The sequence below is a fragment of the Ornithorhynchus anatinus genome, chromosome 4 (assembly GCF_004115215.2).
Source record: "Ornithorhynchus anatinus isolate Pmale09 chromosome 4, mOrnAna1.pri.v4, whole genome shotgun sequence".
In the NCBI taxonomy this organism is placed as follows: Eukaryota; Metazoa; Chordata; class Mammalia; order Monotremata; family Ornithorhynchidae; genus Ornithorhynchus; species Ornithorhynchus anatinus.
The window spans coordinates 82,944,377-82,965,126 of NC_041731.1; the positions used below are offsets into that span (position 1 = coordinate 82,944,377).

The 20,750-nt window shown below is 40.8% G+C and overlaps 1 protein-coding gene across 2 annotated transcripts in view; it reads left to right on the forward strand.

Annotated features, from left to right (window-relative positions):
• Positions 1 to 20,750, forward strand: part of VAV3 (vav guanine nucleotide exchange factor 3) — a 333,180-nt gene that overhangs the window by 79,123 nt on the left and 233,307 nt on the right. For both annotated transcript variants that reach the window (XM_029063268.2, XM_029063269.2), the window contains exon 2: positions 7,029 to 7,145. In XM_029063268.2, coding sequence (XP_028919101.1) covers positions 7,029 to 7,145 — 117 coding nt within the window. The remainder of the gene's footprint in view (positions 1 to 7,028; positions 7,146 to 20,750) is intronic.

Below are 20,750 nucleotides of genomic sequence, written 5' to 3' on the forward strand. Positions count from 1 at the left end.
TTTCACCCCGGTGTGTCTGTATGCCTCCTCCTTCATACTTATCCTTCCTATGGCTTTAACCGTAGCATATTTTTTATTTGTCTCCCTTATTAGATGATAGGTTCCTTGAGGACAGGGAATGTCTTTGTACCATCGTCCTCTCCCCATGTTAGCCTTGCTGTTGGGAAAGAGCATTGCTCTGGGTATCAGGAGACCTGGGTTTTAGACTTGGTTCTGCCTGTAGCGGGCTATAAGAGTTGAAGACCTCTAAAGCACTTTACAACGTGCTGCACTATGTCTGCCTACTCATTCGATGAGCTGAACTTCATCAGACAGTCTCGTTGTGCTCAGGTTTCAATAGCAACTGCATATCGAGCCAGTTCACTACCAACAAGTGCCACCCTCCTTGGGGAAGAGCATTCTTATCATCATGTCCCAGGGCTCCATGACACAATGGTTAATTTCCTTTCTAGCCATTACTTTCTATTTGTCAGGGCTCCGCGCGACCAAAGTTTGCCAAGGGTTGTCCTCTGATGAGAAAGTTTTGAGTTTGGTGAGGTAGCATGCATTTAGAACTCCTGTTTTAACTCCTCTCCATTTCACGGTGAGATCTTTATCCCTAAATAGGGCTGCTCATCCAACAGACAGAGAACTATCCTGGGCTGCCTACTTTCGCAGACCTGCTGTTAAAGTAGAGAAGTGGAAATCATGATGGGAATGATTTCTCTAGAAACTCTAAATGATTTCTGAAAACTTACCCAAGAAGTCTCACCCAAATAGCTGCACTTAGTGTTTAAATTGTTCCTCCCTTCCTCCACTCCCAGGTATCATATCTCCTGCCCGGGAGGAAATAGAGATGCAGGGAACACAGGGAATCCAGGAATGAGCAGTAAAGATGTTGCACTGGGAAACAGCTAGAAGCTCAGAGTTGGCATGTAGCACCAGGCTAACCTCGGGAACATGTGCCTCATGCAAACTACTGTTAATTGCATTTCATGGAACTAAATGGCAACAGCAAACCAACTGTAACAATATTTTCAGGGGGTTTAACCTTTGGTATCCTTTTGGAAATCCATAGTCACAATTTAATCTGCTACTTCCTTATAGGACACTTTCATCTGTCCCTTCTGCATCCATTCGCCCTTTGGCATCATCTATGTACTTGGATCTCTACCCTTTGGGGATTTGGTATTTACCCCACGCTCAGCCCCACGGCACTTAGGTACATATGCATAAAGTAGTTATATTAATATCTGCCTTCCCCTCTAACCTTGTGGGCAGAGAGAATGTGTCTATCAACTCTGTCATATTGTACTCTCTCAAGAGCTTAGTACAGTGCTCTGAACACAGTAAGAGCTCAAAAAATACCACTGATTCATAGGTATGTTAATATTTTCCTTCCTCCTAGTTTCATTCCTACCTCCCACACCCTTCTCCACTTCTTTCCTCTCCCTCTTCCCTTCCCCTTAATGCAGGGTTTTGCATACAGTAAGAGTTCAATGTATACGACTGACTGATTTATCATTGCAAAATGCCCAAACAGATGAAGTAATAGTTTGGTTTCTCCCCCGCCAACTAAATTCTTGGATATTAAAAAGTCTTTCATTAATTTCCAAGAAGTGGATGAATTTAGAATTATAACAGAAGAAATTCAGAATGGAAAGAGGAGTTAAAAGATGCTTAGAATCATTCAGAAGGGGTCAGTCTGCTACAGTCTGCTCTAAGGAGTTAGGAAGACTAAACTAAATCGTTCAACTTTAACTGGACAAATTCTTCATTAAAGTTGAAAAGCCACTACCACAGTCAGCAGAACCTTAATAATAATAATTAATAATTGTGGTGTGTGTTAAGCACTTATTATGTGCTAAGCATTGCATTAAGCACGGGGGGGATATACAAGCCAGTCAGGTCAGACACAGTCCTGTCTTGCACAGGATTCCCAGTCTAATTAGGAGGAGATCAGATAATGAATCCCCATTTCACAGATTAGGAAACTGAGGCAAAGAGATGCAAAAGTCACACAGAATCAGAATCCAGGTCACCGCCTTCCCTCTCATTGCTGAAGGTCCCCTCTCCCACCATGCTCTGGGCACACTGGTCCAGGGATAAAAGCTGCTCCTGCAAGCACTCGAGCTCTTTCATCGCCACAGGGAAAAGCACCCTGTAACTACAGCCTTCCCTCCCCCCACCAAGGGACCCTGCTCCTGGCTTCCTCCCACATGCTCTTGACACCTCCATCACCTCCAAGACTTTAAGTCTACTTTGTCCATTTTTTTGTGTTGTGGCCACATTTCATTGCTTCTGATGTGTCTAACTCCAATCCCTTCTCCCCACTTAAATTTGTGTTTAATTCCCACCTGTATATTTTCTCCCAGCACTCATTACAGTGCTCTGCACTCAGTAATCACCCAATAAATACTACTACTACTATTACAGCATCAATTCTCAGATTTCTAGGACCATACTCTTTCCACTAGGCCAAGTGACTTCCACTTCTGTAGCCTCCAGCAAAGATTCGTAATCATATTACAATTCATCTTTTAACTAATACTGTGATGCTTGCTTTAACAAAGATTAATCATTAGTTAGGTTATGCTTAACACTGCAATATGTAGAATAAAAAGGAATGTCATTGTTTTTCCAGAGGCAGTTACTAATTGGAAATACATATTTGAGAGAATATAGGCCATTTTCTAGCCATTAACAAATATAACTGCATTGCCTGAGAATGTAACCCTGGTCCATTGTGGTGAATGCCTGTATATTGAAATGCTAAGTGCTAGGCAGTCTAATAAACACTAGGGAGGGAATTGGAGTTTCCCATCAGGAATGATGCATGAGCCGCAGATCTGAGACTTGAGGCCTGAGAATCTGAGCAGAGGAATTGTTTATAGTGCTTGTGGCTTGGGCAGTCCCATTCTTACTCTCTCATCTCTGTCAGTTATGGTCCCATTGGGCCATGGGGGGTTAACTAATAATAATAATGACTATATTGACTACGACTATATGTCAACCACTGTTATAAGCTCTGGAGAAGATAAAAGATAATCAGGTCAGACACATTCCCACACAGGGTTCACAGACTAAGTAGAGAGAAAACAGATTTTGAATTCCCATTTTACAGATGAGATAACTGAGGCACAGAGAAGTTAAGTGACTTGCCCAAGGTCATACAGCAGGCGTGTGGCAAAGCCGGGATTACAACCCAGGTCCCCTGACTCCCAGGCCTGTGACCTTCCCACTAGGTCCTTTCCACATCATGGAGACCAGGGCTAGGGACACTCTTCTGGAGAAGTTTCCCACCTCAGAGCGAAAACTCTCAGATGCTGGATTTAGAAACAGATGGTACTTAGTCTCTGGCCTCCCAAATCTGCCCAGAGATGTAAATGACATTTCCTGTCCACAAGGAGCTTACAGTCTAATAGGGAGACTGATAATACTTATATTCATATCTGTAATTTATATTATCTGTCTCCACCACAAGACTGTAAACTCCTTATAGGGAACATGTCTACTAGCTGTTATATTTTACTCTCCCAAGCACTTAAATTATAGATACTCTACCTGCCACTGCAGCCAAAAGCAATTAGTTACCATCATTAACACAAACTCCCCGTTAATGATAAAGAGCAAAGTGAAGATTTTTTTAAAAATAAATTGGGCTGGTTTGTTGTTGCTGCTTCAAAATTGGACATGCTGATCACTGGGGATGATTCCAGTACAAGGATAGGTAATGATGCCTAAACATGAGAAACATCAGATTCCATGGGATTGGATAGTTAAATAGCAGCGGTCAACTTCTCTCTGCTATGTGGTCAACAGCAAGTCAGAATCACTAACACTGCATTCCAGCTAAAAGAATGATGTGATGGATGTACGCAAGGACTAACCAATAGCATTTCTTAATGATAATTATTATTATGGTATTTGTTAAGCACTTACTATATGCCAAGCACTGTTCTGGGCACTGGGGTATTCATTCAATCATATTCATGTGTACAGAGCACACAGTAGATACAAGAGGTATACAAGAGATTTACAAGGTTATTAGGTTGTCCCATGTGAGACTCATGGTCCTAATCCTCATTTTACAGATGAGGTAACTGAGGCATACAGAAGTTAAGTGGCTTGCACCAGGTCACACAGCTGACAAGTGGCAGAGCCAAATTATATACTTCACCAGTGGGGCTTTGAAAGATATACATTTCACTACAGTCATATATTGGCCAAGCACTGTACTAGCAGCTCAAACTCTCCCAATTTGAGCTATCAGTTCAGCCAGTGCTTGGAGAAATGGCATCCACGCCATCAAGAAAGCTAAATATCAAGCTCCCAGGAGGAAGGGATGTGGAAGATGCTCAGTGATTCAAACACTCTTTGAACAAGAAACACCAGATAAAACCAATCCATTAATCAGTAGTACTTATTGAGCACCTACTATGTGCAGAACATTGTATTAAGTCCTTGAGAACATGCAGTTGAAGCGAAGACAAAGTCCCTGCCTTGAAGGAGCTAACAGCCTAAAGGGAGAGTGTCTATCATTCATGGCCTGAATTGTATTGTGGCTTCAGATGATATGGTAGCCCAGCAGATTTGATCTTTGTAGCCCAACAGATAAAGAAAAGAGTAGAGATCAATACCTCTTCAGAAGCGTCAGATGCTGGCAATAGAAAAGGAGATTTTTCTGTCCTGATAAATCTACCAAGACCCTTAGGCTATTCCATGAAAACATGGTCAGTGGAGTCAGATTTGAAAGTGTCTTGTCTGACCTTTTCCCTATTACTAGCAGAGTGAAACAGTTTCTTAGGTTCTTATCAACTAGGATGCAGTCAGATAACCAAGATGAAGACTATGCTCACAGTTTTGCCTAAGACAGCAAGGTAGTACAACTACTCTGCACATAGTTGATCCTCCATAATTAAGCAAAAAATGGTATGTATTGAATACTTATTGTGTGCAAAGCACTATATTGATTGCTTGGGAGAGTACAGTAGAAGCAAGACATACATTTCCTGTCCACAAGGAGCTTACAGTCTAATGGGGAGACTCACAGCATTTATATTCTTATCTGTAATTTATATTGTCTGTTTCCCTCTCAAGACTGCAAACTTCTTATAGAAAGCATATCTACTAACTGTTATAGTTTACTCTCCAAAGCAATTAAACTCACACAGTAAGTACTCAATACAATTAATTGATTGACAGACAAAATATTAACAATAAATAGTGGGAGCAGGAGGAAGAACAAAATATATTAGGAAGTAGTGCATCTATATTAGGATGAGATACTGATGATAATGATACCCAAGCAACCATTGAAGAGTGAACAGAAAAGGGACACACCGAAAGGATGGAAAAAATGAATGAGTGATTCAGAATCACACTCAGATTCAACTTTCTTCATTGGTGGCTTTGCTAAGTCTGGGATACCAAGAGGTCGAAAATAGAAGCAGGCCTTACATGTGGCAAACACATCAGTTCTTTAAGACTGTAGCCTTACATGCATGAAGTCCAGAAGAGAGGGTTGATTTCACATGGGTCTTATTAGCCACACTTTCATATATGGATAAAATCTCACCATCAGCCAAAACACCTTCCAAAATGAAGAGTGTGTGTGTATATGTGTGTATCAACCTCATTGTTGACTTAGAAGATCAACTGGCAAATTGAAAGAGCATTAAAAAAATGGAAATTTGAATGAGCAGAGGAATAGATAGGTTAGTGGCCAAAAAGCAAATGAAGCTAAGGAAATATTTTATTTCCAAGAGACAGCCTGTTCCTGTTTTGAATTTCCCCTCTCTGTAATATGCTGTAATCACAACTGGCCTACCCAGTATATACCCTCTCATCAAAAGCCCTATTTCTGAATTGATCATCAGAAATTTTAAAGTCACGTCAATGGTCCTGATCCCACATGCAGGGTAAATTTGAGTTTATCAGTCCAACAATCAGTTGTATTTATTGGCTGCTTACTGTGCAGAGCACTGTACTAAGTGCTTGGGAAAGTACAATTTAACAGAGTTAGTAGACATGTTCTCTGCCCATAACGAGCTTATAGTCTAGGAGGGAAGATGAGCATTAATATAAATACATAAATTATGGATATATGTACATATAATATACGTAAGGGCTGTTGGTCTGAGGGAGGAGAGACTAAAGATAAATGTTTTGAGGAAAACGTTTTGCAATTACGTCTTGTTCCTTTGTGAATTATGACGCAGACATTCAATTATGTAAAAATATTGTGAGAGTAGAGTTATATAATCCCTAGAGCATAATTATTGTCAGTCTTGGCATCATGTGAAGCTTTTAATCTGTAAATAAGCAGTTCTTTGTAGTGGAACCAAATGTAGAGTGATTTGGAGTTGGAAAAGGACTCATGAATTTTTGAAAGTGAAAACTTATTTGCATATATGCTGCTTGGCTACCTTTAAGCTACAAAGTGTTTGCCAGTTATCTCACCTCTGTCTTACTCCCACACCTCTCTGCTTTTCACAGACCATTTCACCTCTTTGATCACTGAAACTCTGAACATTCATTTTCTAGGTGAAGTGGTTTTTAGACCTGGGTTTGAAGTAAGGAGCATTAAAACTGAAAGTTTTGATTTTAGGAGGGGTGTCGGGTACCTTCTGGAAACTTAAAATTTCAATACAGTTACTGTCACTGCTAAAAATAATAAAATTCCATGTACTTAAGCTCAGAAAGAAGCAGTATGGTTGAGTCAGATTTCACTAGAATGACTGAGTAAAGAATACCTTGTTCACCTTCTGTAGGATAAGAATTTTTTAAATGTTAGAGCAGACCCCTTTTCCTAGAAGAGTTCACTTACCTTTAGAAGGTGGGAGGTTCACATTTCCTTCTAGGGCCTGGCCTTTTAAGAAATGTTGACTGATGACTTATAGATTGGCAACGGCACACTGCAAGCCCCCTCTTGCATCTGTTTTAAGAGTTGGCAAAGCAGGGTTGGAAAAACATGGCAGGAACTAGGAATCATGGTTGATAATTACAACATTCTTTTATACTACTAATAATTATTCTTTCCTCTACAGTTTCTCTGCCTAAAGAACATTAGGACGTTCCTTTCAGCCTGCTGTGATACATTTGGATTGAGGAAGAGTGAACTCTTTGAGGCGTTTGACTTGTTTGATGTTCGTGATTTTGGAAAGGTAATTAAAATTGAGTTTTTGATCTATAATTTGACTAATGTGTTGTAATGAATTGTGTCCCATTTGGTATTTCAGAAGATGTACTCTATGATTATATGACAGTATATATCATCATCCCATGAAAAGTTTCTTCTGTCCTTGATGTAATTCTCTTTTTCATGTTTAATCTTTCGTTAGTTTCTGTCTGATCATTTCAAAAACGTGTTACCCCAAATTAACAATAACTCAATTGCAATGTTAAAAATTGGAGGAAATATTTTTTTTACCTTAAGGCAGTTCCTCTGAGGAGAGGATCTTTAATTGAATTTATTACTTATTAGGTTTTCCAAATGAATTATTGATGAGACTCATAATCAGCAGCAGCAACAACATTTCTTCAGTTTCTACAGTATCAGAGCATTATAATTAGGTCCTTGAGAAATGTACGATAGAAATAAAAGATGACATCCCTGCTCTCAAGGTTCTTACAATCTAAAAGAGGAGACAAAGAGCCACAAAATTGCTAAATGTACAATAAGATTAAGAGTATGGAGTAGATAGACATTATTAAAGTGCAAGCAGTGAAATAATAACATAAGTAGATAATCCTAATGAAGCGATACGGAGACATGACTAGGAAAGTGGGGATTAATTAAGGAATGCCTCTTGGAGAAGGTGACTTGTTTGGAGAGTTTGGAAGGAAGGCAGGCACTTTGTTTGGTAAATCTAAGAGGAGAGAATGTTCCTTGCCAGAAGAATGGAGGGTCTTGTGACTGAAAAGGAGAGATAGTGTCTATCCTTAGAAAATAACCAGTTTTAAGGAAAGGCAGTTTTCATCATTTCACAATATCAAGCTTAGTGTTCTCCCTTGTTCTGTGTTATTCTCCTTAGGGTCACTGAACTTAGGAGGTAGAGATAGAGGAGATAGTTATCAGGGGACAGGATTGTGCTTTGTTACTCTTCCAAGCGCTTAGTCTAGTAAACACATAGTAAGAGCTCAGTAATTTTCATTAATTGATCAGTTGTCCTCTCCTCTGCCAAACAAATGCTCTCTCCAACTCTGCATCATCCCATTCCCTGGGCTCTGACCCAGCATGCCATATACAAAACATTCTTGTACTTGGTTTAGAGAGTGCAGGATCGATCAGCAGCTGCTAAGCTATCTGAGGAAAGGCAGGCAAGACAGGCTGCCTCTTGTCCCCGTGCATTTCACGTTGCTTGTCCATGTGCTGGAGAGTAGCGTCCGGGAGGTAGATCACTTAATGCCGACTGTCTCTGGTCATCCGAAGGGGCTGCCTGGCTGGGGGCTTTCTCTAATGCCAACCTTCTCACTGTACCTCGATTTCATCTTTCTCACTGCCGACCTCTGGCCCTCATCCTGCCTCTGGCCTGGAATGCCCTCCCTCCTCAAATCCGACAGTTACTCTCCCCTTTCCCGCCCCTCCCCCCACCACTTACTCATTATTAAGACACCACTGCTGGTGCAATTCACCTATGAATGTATGTGTGGTTGCAAAATGCCAATGCAACTGGCAACTCTGGCAACATTGCATACAAAAAGATTGTCTCTTTTGTTATATTTTGAACTACAGTGCTTAGCACTGTTTCTCTTTTGCCTCTTGATCTCTTTTTCTCTGTGAAGCTATTGTTCAAAGAGAGGTACTCCTTCAGTGATGATCATGCACACATTCACCCGCTCATGAACAAATCGAAGTAATATTAGTTTCGACAATATAAACACAACTGGAAATGATTACGAGCACTGATTCTTGTAGATGGAGATGCTTAAACCACCAGTCAGTCACTCTATCGATGATGTGTATTGAGAGCATAGTGTGTGCAGAGCGCTGTACTAAGCACTTGGGAGAGTACAGTATAACAGAATTGGGTAGGTGAGTTCCCTGCCCACAAACAGTTTACAGTCTAGAGAGGGAGACAGACATTAATAAAAATAAATTAAAGGTATGTGTGTAAGTGCTCTATGGCTCTGTGAATAAAGGATGGAAATCTGAGTGTAGGGCAATGTATAAGGGAGTGGGACTTCCTTTCCATATCAGAGACCACAGCTCCCCACATTCAAATTCCACCTCCTCCATCTAACTTGCCCCAGATGATTTTCCAGCTTCTTCAGCCAGTCATCCCTTCAGCCAATTCTAGCGCTTACTCAGACCCCCCTTAGAACTCATGCATACATGTCTGCTACATTTAGTTTGATCACTCTGAGGTGTAAATATTTTTATGTTTGTCTCCCCCTTGAGGGTGCAAGTTTCCTGCAGGCAGGGAATGTGTCACCTCCTTGTTCTGTACTTCCCAAACACCTAATACAGAGTACTGCACCAAATGGGAGTTCAGTAAATGCTACTAACTACTACTACTGATCCTGCCTCCTGCCTCTTCCCACTCCAGTCCAAACTTGACTCATCTGCTCAGATCATTTTTCTAAAAAAATATTCAAGCCATGATTCCCGCTTCTCAAGAACGTCCGTTGTTACCCATCCACCTCTGGATCAGACAAAAACTTCTCACTATTGGCTTTAAAGCACTCAATCACCTTACCTGCTCCTACCTCATCTCGCTACTCTCCTACTACAACACAGACCACAGCCTTTGCTCCACTAATGCTAAACATCTCACAGTACCTGGGCCTCATCCATTTCACTGCTGACCTCTTGCCCAAGTCCTGCCTGTGGCCTGGAACACCCTCTCTCCTCATATCTGACAGATAATTATTCTTCACCTCTTCAAAGCCTTAGTGAAGGTACATCTCCTCTAAGAGGTCTTTCCTGACTAAGCCATCCTTTCCTCGCCTCCCACTCCTTTCTGTGACGCCCTGACTTGCTCCCTTTATTCATCCCCACTCCTAGCTCCATATCACTTATGTACATATCTGTAGTTTATTTCTATTAATGTCTGTCTCCCCCTCTACTCTCTGAGCCGAGAATTTGTCTGTTTGTTATATTGTACTCTCCCAAGTGGTTAGTACAGTACTTAGTAAGTGCTCAGTAAATGTGAAGGACTGACTACAAGACTGAAAATGCTAGCAGGGGTACTCCTAGTGAACAGAGGTTTAAAATACATTTTCATGAACAAAATTGTCTATGGAGGGTTTTAATGGAAAAGATAGTTTGGTCTGTGGAGGGAAAATTTAGGTATGGTTCACCTCTCTTATTATTATGGCATTTGTTAAACACTTACTATGTGTCAAGCACTGTTCTAAACCCTGGGGTAGATTCAAGTAATTCAAATTGGAAACAGTCCCTGTTGTTGTTAGTGGTACTTGTACTGTGCTTACAATGTGGCAATCATTGTATTAAGATCTGGGTGAGATACAAGAAAATCAGGTTAGACACCCTCGGTGTATGGGGTTTACATTCTAAGTAGGAGGGAGAAGTACTGAATCTCCATTTTACAGATGAGGAAACTGAAGCACAGAAAAGTTAGGTGACTTGCCCAAGGTCACATAGGCAAAAGGCAGAGCTGGGATTAGAACTGAGGTCCTCTGACTTTCAGGTCCATGTTCTTTCCAATAGGCCACTTTGGTTCCAGAGCCTAAGAAGCTGAATTTCCAGAAAGGCAGCCCTCCTAAAGTTCCTTCAGGCATCCCATAGCTGGGGTCAAAGTCAGAACACTGTGCTGGATAGACTATTAGAGGCCTACTATGGTTCAATTAGTAAATATATATTAATTATGAAAAAAGCATATATTCCATTCTATTAAGTTTCACAGACATTATATTCATTCTCAACACTTTGGGATTATAGGATAGGGTTAATCTTATCGTATTTTAAAAAATGGAGGAATGATGGTCAGGAAAGGTGATGTGAAATAATGAGTGTCTGTTGAATAAGAAGGATTTTATTGCTTTGGTTAGATGGAGCAGATTTCAGAAACAATCATCTGGCATGCTCTGAACTCAATTTTTGAGAGCTGAGAGATTATTTTGGCTTATTTTCAACTATCCAATATCCATTTCTAAATATTATATTAGAATCATTTACTTTAATTGCCAGTGATTTCCTGCTCTTTGGATATACCTCTGTCAGAAGGCAGGCGTGTGGTTGAAAATTTTAGCAGCCAAACTTTTTTTTTGTTTGCTTGAGTTGCTTTAGGCTAGTTATTATTTATTTCCTCTGTTATCTAGAACTCATTTTGCATTTATTTCACACTGGGTTTTACAACTCACATTGGTTAATTGATTAAAGCAGTGATATATCATTTAGAATTTTGCTGCATTCTGCATTATAAGGGCATTCAGTCCATTCACCTGAGTACCCAGTTGCTGTTTTTCAGTTGTAACAGTAGTGTTGGGCAGACAATCTGTTTTTCTGAATTTCCTCAAAATCTTTCTGTATTCTATTATTCCTTTCTCTCATTTTACCCACATATTCAATTTATAACTAAATCCTGTCAGTTGAATCTTCAAAGCATCGCTAAAATCTGTCCTTTCTTGTCCATCCAAACTGCTACTCCGTTAATCCAAGCATTTATCCTATGCCTCCTCGACTACTGTATCAGCCTCATTGACCTCCCTGCCTTCTGTCTCTTCCCCGCTCCAGTCCATACTTCACTCTGCACAAGCTATTTGTCTATAAAGATATTCAGTCCATGTTTCCCCACTCCTCAAGAACTTGCAGTGGTTGCCTACTCATCCCTGCATCAAACAGAAACTCCTCAACATTGACTTTAAAGCACTCACTCACCTTGTCCCTCCTACCTCAACTCACTACTCTCCTATTACTACCCAACCCATATATCACACCTTTCTAATGCCAACCTACTCATTATATCTCGATCTTGTGTATTTCACCTCTGATCTCTTGCTCATCTCCTGCCTCTGGGCTGGAATGCTCTCCCTCTTCATATCCATCAGACAATTACTCTCCACACCTTCAAAGCCATATTGGTCGCATGTTCTCCAAGAGGCCTCCCTGCCTAAGCCTTCATTTCCTCTTTTTCCTGTCCCTCTGCTTTGCCATGCATGACTTGCTCCCTTTATTTACCCTCCACCCCCACCCCAGCCCCGCAGCACTCATTTAGATATCTGTAATTTATTTATCTGTACTGATGTCTATATCCAACTCTAGACTGTAACTTCGCTGTGGGCATGGAATTTGTATTATTGCTGTGTTGTACTCTCCCAAGTGCTTAGTACAGTACCCTGTACACAGTAAGCTTTCAATAAGTACAGTTGATTGATAGATTACTGCACAATGGAAATTTGATTTTATACCATTGCTTCTTTTTCTTTATTCCTTTTTTGTAATGGTATTTGTTAACCACTTACTATGTCCCAGGCCATGTACTAAGCACTGGGTTAGATATAAGCTAATCAGGTTGGATATAGTCCATGTCCCACATGTATCTCACAGTCTTAATCCCCATTTTATGCATAAGGTAACAGAAGCTCGTGGAAGTTAAATGACTTGTGCAGTGTCGTGGAGGAGTAAGGATTAGAACCCAGGTCATCTGACTCCCATGTCTATTGTCTTTCCACTAAACTATGCAGTTTCATTTCTTTTTTAATTATTTAATTTCCAATACCCTTTTTGGGTGTTGGAGGAAAAGCTCTTGGCAGTTCTGGGAATCTGGAGGATGTATACTCAGAGTTCTGTTCCAGATCTCTTGGCCCTTATTACTTCAACTGATTATGAAGTTTTCTTACTTCTGCACTCTGAGACACTTGACCTTGTCACAGCACTTAAAAGGCACTCTGATTTCCCCTTTGTTTACCCTGTGAGTTCATTTTGTATTCTTTGCAGTGAGCTTTCAGTACATGGGTATTTTGAGTATCATAAATGAGGAATCAGTGACTTGAAGGCCATTATGGTGTCCGACTTGTTTCTAATCTGTTTTCCTATCACATAAGGATCAATAGCATAGAACTGATGCCTTCTTTCTGTTTGCATGTTATACACCTATCTTGCCCATCAACAAATTGTTCAGAATCAATCAATCATATTTATTGAGTTCTTATTGTGTGCAGAGCACTATTCTAAGCTTATGGTAGAGTATAATATAACAGAGTTGGAGGCTCTTTTTTATGGCATTTGTTTAGCACTTACTATGTACCAAGCACTGAATTAAGCACTGGAGTAGTTATGAACTATTCAGGTTGGACACAGACCTGTCCCACATGGGGTTCACAGTCTTTATCCCATTTTACAGATGAGATAACTGAGGCACAAAGAAGTTAAATGATTTTCCCAAGGTCACTCAGACAAATGGCAAGGCTGGGATTAGAACCCAGGGCTTCTGACTTCTAGTGCTCTATCCACCTAATGCTCTATTCACTAAACCACACTACTTCTCCATTTTTCTTACTTCAACACTTGAGTTGGGGAAGCAGAGCTAGGCAAAACCCACCAGCAAAGAGTGCTTCGGAATGTGCTCAGTGAAAGGGATAATTTTAATAATGTTGGTATTTGTTAAGCGCTTACTATGTGCCGAGCACTGTTCTAAGCGCTGGGGTAGACATAGGGGAATCAGGTTGTCCCACGTGGGGCTCACAGTCTTGATCCCCATTTTACAGATGAGGGAACTGAGGCACAGAGAAGTTAAGTGACTTGCCCACAGTCACACAGCCGACAAGTGGCAGAGCTGGGATTCGAACTCATGAGCCCTGACTCCAAAGCCCATGCTCTTTCCATTGAGCCACGCTGCTTCTCCAATAATTTTAGTAGTACCAGAGTTGAGCCCACACATCTTTGTGATTAAGAGCAAAAAGAGGTGGTGTGATCAATCGTATTTACTGAGCACTTACTGTGTGCAGATCACTGTACTAAATGCTTGGGAGAGCACAGTATAGCAAGGTTGGTAAACACATTCCGTGAGTACAGCGAGCTTACAGTTTAGAGGAAAACTACTTGCCCAAGGTACAATAGCAGGCAAGTGGTGGAGTCAGAATAAGAACTCAGGTCTCTGGCTCCCAGTCTTGTCGTCATTCTTTTAGACCACACTGTCACCCAAGGAGATGAACCATTGAAACTGCATTTCATTCATTCATTCATTCATTCATTCATTCATTCATTCATTCATTCATTCATTCATTCATTCATTCATTCATTCATTCATTCATTCTTTCATTCATTCATTCTTTCATTCATTCATTCATTCATCCAATTTTATTTATTGAGCACTTACTGTGTGCAGAGCACTGTTCTAAGCACTTGGAAAGTACAATTCAGCAAAATTGCAATTGAAATGACGAGGGTTCACACCCATCATTGATTCATCAGGCAGAGAGAAACCTTTCTAGCTCTCTTGCTGTCTACTACACTGCCAGACAATCTGGGATGGCAGGGGGTGGGTAGCAGAAAAGAGGCTTAGCACAGGAAAGCTTGGGGCTGAGAGTGAGCGTCTTCCAAGCCCTCTTCTTTGATCATTTTTCTTGCCAGCTCTCTTCCTGAATTGTTGATTGATTGGAGACTTTAGATGATTGTTTTTGAAAACCCATTAACATGGTTGCTGTGGGAATAGAGAAGATTCCCATAGAGAAGGAGATTCAACACTTCCCGCACAGTTCTTTTGGGTCCAGCATGGCTCACATTCAGGAATTTCTTTGCTCCCTCCTACTGGAGTGATTCCTGTTGCAGATTAAGCTATTTCCTCTCTTTCCTGTTGTCAGTGGTTGCGGAGAGGTAAGGGTCACTGTCTACCTCAGACAACCTTCTAGATCCTTGAGTGCTCTTCCTGAGTGATTCCCAAAATAGCTTCCTCTGTAAGATTGTCTCTTAAGCATCTTTCTTAGCTCACAGCTTTTCACGTTTAGGAAATAGGACATAAAATCTGACATCCGACTGGGAGAGGTCCTTTATCCACTCTTACTTACTGAAACTAGGACCAAAGAGGCTCCTTATCTTACCCAAGGGAACACAGCTGGTCCATGCCAGAGTAAAGAGTAGGCCCCACTCCCCCTCTACAGATCTGCTCTTGCCCTCCCCACTTTAATCCTCTGGACTGGAAGCAGCATGATCTAGTGGATAGAAAAGGGGTCTGGGAGTCAGAAGGACCTGGGTCCTAATCCTGGCTCTGCCATTTGCTGTGTGTCATTGGGCAAGTCACTTAACTTCAATGTGCCTCAGTTGCCTCATCTGTAAAATGGGGATTAAGACTATGAGTCCCATGTGGAACATGAACTGTGTCCAACCTGATTAGCCTGTAAATACCCCAGCATTTAGAACAGTGCCTGGCACATAGTAAGTGCTTAACAAATACCATAAAAAAGGATCTTGGAGTAGATTGGTGAATTTGGACTTTATGAAAGCAGCGGTGGGGAATCTTAAGCAGGAAGGTGGAATGGTGCATATATTTATATTTGGGGAAGAGACTGGAAGGCATGATACAGATAGGAAATGAAAAGAGTACTGGAGTTGGGACTGTTGCCTGTGAAGTTAATATGAAATTAGACCCTAATGGATAAAGAATAAAGTGGCCAGTACATTACAGTATGGAACGGATAGGTTGACAACCCATTTACTAACACTCGTTTGTGCCCTTAACAGTACTGCTCTAACAGATATAGCCCTTTAGAATAAGAATAATTCCCTCAGTTCTCTTAAAAATCATGATTGTATTCTCACAGAATACCATGCTTAGGAAAATTCACATTGGTGTATGTCTTTACTCCAGGTTGAATGCTGTCAGTCCCACACTACTGTTAATTCTGAAATTACATCACTATGTCCAGACAGATGTACATTTTCAGAAGGTTATTTCCTTGGTCTGCTATGGTGTTCTAGTAAAGTGCAGAGTGAAAGTACATGTTTTGACTGAACTTGAGGTAAAGTGAATTTGTTGAGTGCTTTTATTTTCTAAAGATTTTTCTCATTACTTATTTCAATTTTTTTCTTCACCATGTCCCTCTGAAGTAGGGAAAGGCAGGTATTACCATCTCTGTGTTATAGATGAGGTAGCTGAGCAGCTGAAGGGCCAGGTGACACACCCGAGGGTCACACAAGACAGGCTGGGATTGGAATCCAGATTCTCTGACTTTCCACCCTGTGCTTTTTACATTTTAGAGAAAAAGGAAAGCTTGAGCATGGTGTGAAGTCACTGGAAATGGCCCAGCCACAGAGTGGCAGAGTGTGAAGGGGTGAATCGCCCTTCTTTCTCCCTCAGAGGACCTTCAGAGCCATGCTGATTGCCCTCCTTGGTTCAGGGCAGCTTCTGCTTTGCTGCTGCCCTCCACCCCTGACCCAATTAAAGGGCTCACAAACGAGGATATCAACATGTATTGAGAGGGTAGAGCATAATTTGTTCTTAATACTAATCCTAAAAGCCCATTGCTTGTGGCTTTTTAGACCATAATGGTTGTGCTCTTGCTCCTGCTATTTGTAGATCAGTTAAGTTTCCTGGCCTTTCCCCATTAGACTGTAAACTCTTTGAGAGGAAGGGCAGTGTCTTCTACTTCTGTTGTACTCTACCAAGTGCTTAGGAGGATGTCCTGCCAATAGGCTTGGTCAGTAAATACAAGTGACTGATAGAAGGCTCTCTCTGATGTCATTGAAAGGGCTGAGGAAATGGGGCTAAGACAAGCCATGTGGCAAATTGAACCTGATAGATCAGATGGATTTTTTTTCTTGGAATATTTTATTTATTCATAAAGGTCAAAGAGGAATCTCTGCTTTTAACAAAATTCTAATGAGGATTTGGTAATGGGCTTGTACCGTTGATATAGATCAGCAAAAGCCCTTTAGATTGAATTTCGTTGGCACTTAAGGTCTAAGAGCAGTGCCAGAAGGAGATATTCATTTGCATTTCACGGTATTGTTTTCTTCAGGGGAGAATGCCAAAATGTTACACAGAGAAATCCTTTGGACTCAAACAGGGAAGGGGGATAAGTCTGAGTTGGTAATTCATTCATTTTTAATAAGAGGATTTGGGAAAGTTTGAAATAGCTTCTGGTTTACCTGAATATTGTCAATAGATTACTCTTATGGTTGCATCAATATTAACTTTTCCAGCCATCCATGCCTTTTCGACTTTTGAGGAAAATTCACATCACGTATTGAAAATACTTAAAAGCATTCTTTTTTGATGGTTGCTCTGGGAAACAATTGCCTTTCTTATCTCTCTGCTGTCCTACTTCAAGGTCTCTACTTCAAAATATAGTCTAGTAGTTTTATTGTAGGCATGTTGAAAAGGAAGAGTGATTGGACCCTGAAAACAAATTAGTATTTATATCATTATTGGTCAAAGTTCTAGCTTCTCCTTTGATCTCTGGCTCCCCTCTCTGTCTAGTGGAGCCCTCTTATTCAAAACAGTGAATTCTGGGGCCTGGATCACTTTGGAGTTGAAGTGATGCATGGAGCTTCCATTCTTTGATGATTTCCCTCAGGTAATTGGGGTGGGGCAAATCCATCAGCAGTCATATGCACTTATATGTCCATTGAGCTTATCTCAGCCTTACAAACCCAAGTCTTGTACATGGGCTGGGACAATGAGGAAAAAATATAGGTTTATTTCAGGGGACTCTTGGAAAGCTAAACTGTAAGCTACCACTGGAAGACCTTTAAAAGTAGTAGGAACCATATATTCAAATTGTTTTGTACTGTCCTAAGTGCATAGGACAGTGCTCTGCTCATCATAGGTGCCTAAGAAATTCCACTGATTGAGGAGATTGTAAAGTAGGACCCTTTAATGGCTCAAGTTGGAAAAGAGTGGTGTTCCACAAGACCTACTCTTCCCCAAGACCCACTCTTCCACAAGACCCCTTAAAAGGGCAAAACAGCCTTGACTTACCCAGGAGTCCTTGGGTGGTATCTGTTTGGCTCCCAGCTTCTCTGTTCCTTCTTCAGCTATTGCGGTAAGAACAATAGCAGAAGTAGCACCAGACTGTGAGTCCGTTATTGGGCAGGGATTGTCTCTCTCTGTTGCCGAATTATACATTCCAAGCACTTAGTATAGTGCTTTGCACATAGTAAGCACTCAGTAAATACTATTGAAGAGAATTTGAGCATCTACCCTGTGTAGAGCACTGTGCTGGTCAGTTGGGAGACCTACAACTCCTGTTAAAGGGGCCATCCCTGCCCCCAAAGAACTTAAAACAGCAAGAGGAGAAGCAGAATACACAAATTAATGAATCCCTCCTGGTTGAGAGACAGAAGATAAGTGTGTATGATATTCATAATACACAGCTCAATCCATGGCGGTCGAGGGAGCTGGTGGGATGGCATAGCTCATTCTCATTCTCTCCCCCCCCACCCCCCACCTCTTACCTCTGTTTTCTGTTCTCTTTCTCCTTAGGTTTCAGCCTATTCTCTGAAACACAGGGCCTACCAGCAGATAGCTTCTCAGTTGAATTTTTCCAACTCTGGTGACTAGCTGTGGTTGAATTTTTCCAACTCTGGTGACTAGCTGTGTTTCAGCAGTACCCCTAGTAATTCTATTGAAAATGAGGAGAAAATTGTTCAGCTTGTCCAATCTGTTCCTCTCTCTTTCTTGCTTCAACTTATGCAGGAGAAAAGAGGAAAGGAGAGGATAGGTCTCGAAAGAAAGAGAAATGACTGTGGCTCACTTTCAGCTTGGCTCCATTGGCCATGGGATGTCTGAAAGTCCCACCCTAAACCTATTCACTGATGCACTACCAGAACTCAGCCATTTCAAGATCCAACAAATTCCTAGGCCACAGTCATTTTCTGCTGTATTAGGGTAGTTGTAGTCTCATAAAATGTCATGTTTTAGGAAAACTCTATTGAGACCAATGATTCGATGGAATTAATGGTTAGTTCTTTCAAAGATGAAAACCTGACTATCAATTTTCAAGACAAATTCCAATATTATTTCTATGCATTATTTGGTATTTTATTCAGAAAGCTCAGTGTGTAACTAATACCATATTTTTTTAAAATGGTTTTTAAGCACTTACTATGTACCAGGCACTGTTCATTCCATACCTTTTGTTGCAGTGAGATTTTGTTCCTTACTAATTCTTTTCCTCATCTTGGTACCACTTGTACTCCTATCACTAGTAGAATGCTTTTTTTTAATCATTATCACTCATTATCATTTTATTAAATAAAGTTGGGAAAATAAATTAAACCACAGTGAACCTTGTAACAGGGTAGGGACTGAGGCAGGGGCTGGGTAACATAATATTATACTATGACCAATTCTGCACAGAAATGCTTTCAATTTCTTCTTATGCTGATTCTCTACTTGCACAATCTTAAAATAGTCATATTATTTAATAAGTGCTTACTTGGTGTCTAGCACTTTACTAAAAGCTGGATAGAGACAAGATAATCAGACCGGGTTCAATCTCTGTCCCGCATGCAGCTCGTGAACTGAGCATTAGCAAGAGTAGGAATCTTATTGCCATTTTAGCTGTGAGGAAACAGAGAGGTTAAGTGACCTGCCCGAGGTCTCACAGTGGGCCAGTGACAGAGCCGGTAGCGTGGCTCAGTGGAAAGAGCCCGGGCTTGGAAGTCAGAGGTCATGAGTTCAAATCCCAGCTTTGCCACTTGTCAGCTGTGTGACCTAGGGCAAGCCACTTAACTTCCCTGTGCCTCAGTGACCTGTATCTGTAAAATGGGGATTAAGACTGTGAGCCTCCCGTGGGACAACCTGATTACTCTGTATCTACCCCAGCGCTTAGAACAGTGCTGTGCACATAGTAAGCACTTAAGAAATACCAACATTATTGTTATTATTATTGTTATAATTCAAGTCTCCTAAGTACCAGACCTATGCTCTTTCCAGTATATCGACTCCCCATAACTTGTAGCTCATGTCTCACCCAGAACAGACTCAGGTTGTGGAAAGAACATTCCTTAATATTTCCTTTGCATTATATCCAAATTACATAACAAAAACAAACATTACAGTAGAAATGACTGTTCTCAGTGTCCATTCAGGCGAGTGTTATTAATAATGAAAACATGAACAAGTACAAGGAAACTAGGCAGTTTTCTTCAAATATATACTACTTGATGTCTGAAAATCCCCTGGTAACTTGAGGCAGTATTTTTTTCAGATTGTGAAACCAAAAATTGCTGTTCCTCAATTTTCAAGTACTTCACAACTTTACCTGTTTACGAGATTTAAAAAAAATCGTTTCAAAAATCCAATGTAGGGGCAATGATTATGTAATTATGCAAGTTTCAATCCCAGTAAAAAATGAGTGGAAATCTAGCCTTCCTATCATGCAGCCAGGAATTCCACTAAAGAAAGCACATTCATGGAGCCTGGCCTGATCTTGTCAAAGTGATGGCAGTATACTTGTCAGAAAAAGACTTGTTTTATCTGAATAGACAAGCTTGTGTGTAAATAAATGGAGGAACTCAGTGTAATTGTCAACTCTTGCAGCTCTCCTGAAGCATTATCAGGGCTTTGAGTTCTAGCAGAAAATGTTCCTTCACCCCAGAGTCATATTTATTGTTTGTTGGAAAAATGCATGTGTTAGGCGAAGTAGTACCTAAATATTCCTATGGATACAGGGTTGCAGGAAGAAGAAAATAAAATTGGACATCCAGCTTGTGTTTCCTGCCTATGTTTCCATCACCATGGAAGCTCACCCAAATGTTATGCAGATGTGACTCATGTATCCTGGAGATTGTGAATTAGCAGCATCATCTAATTCTTCTTTAAAGGGAATAATGAAAAAAAAAACAAACAACAGCAGCTCTT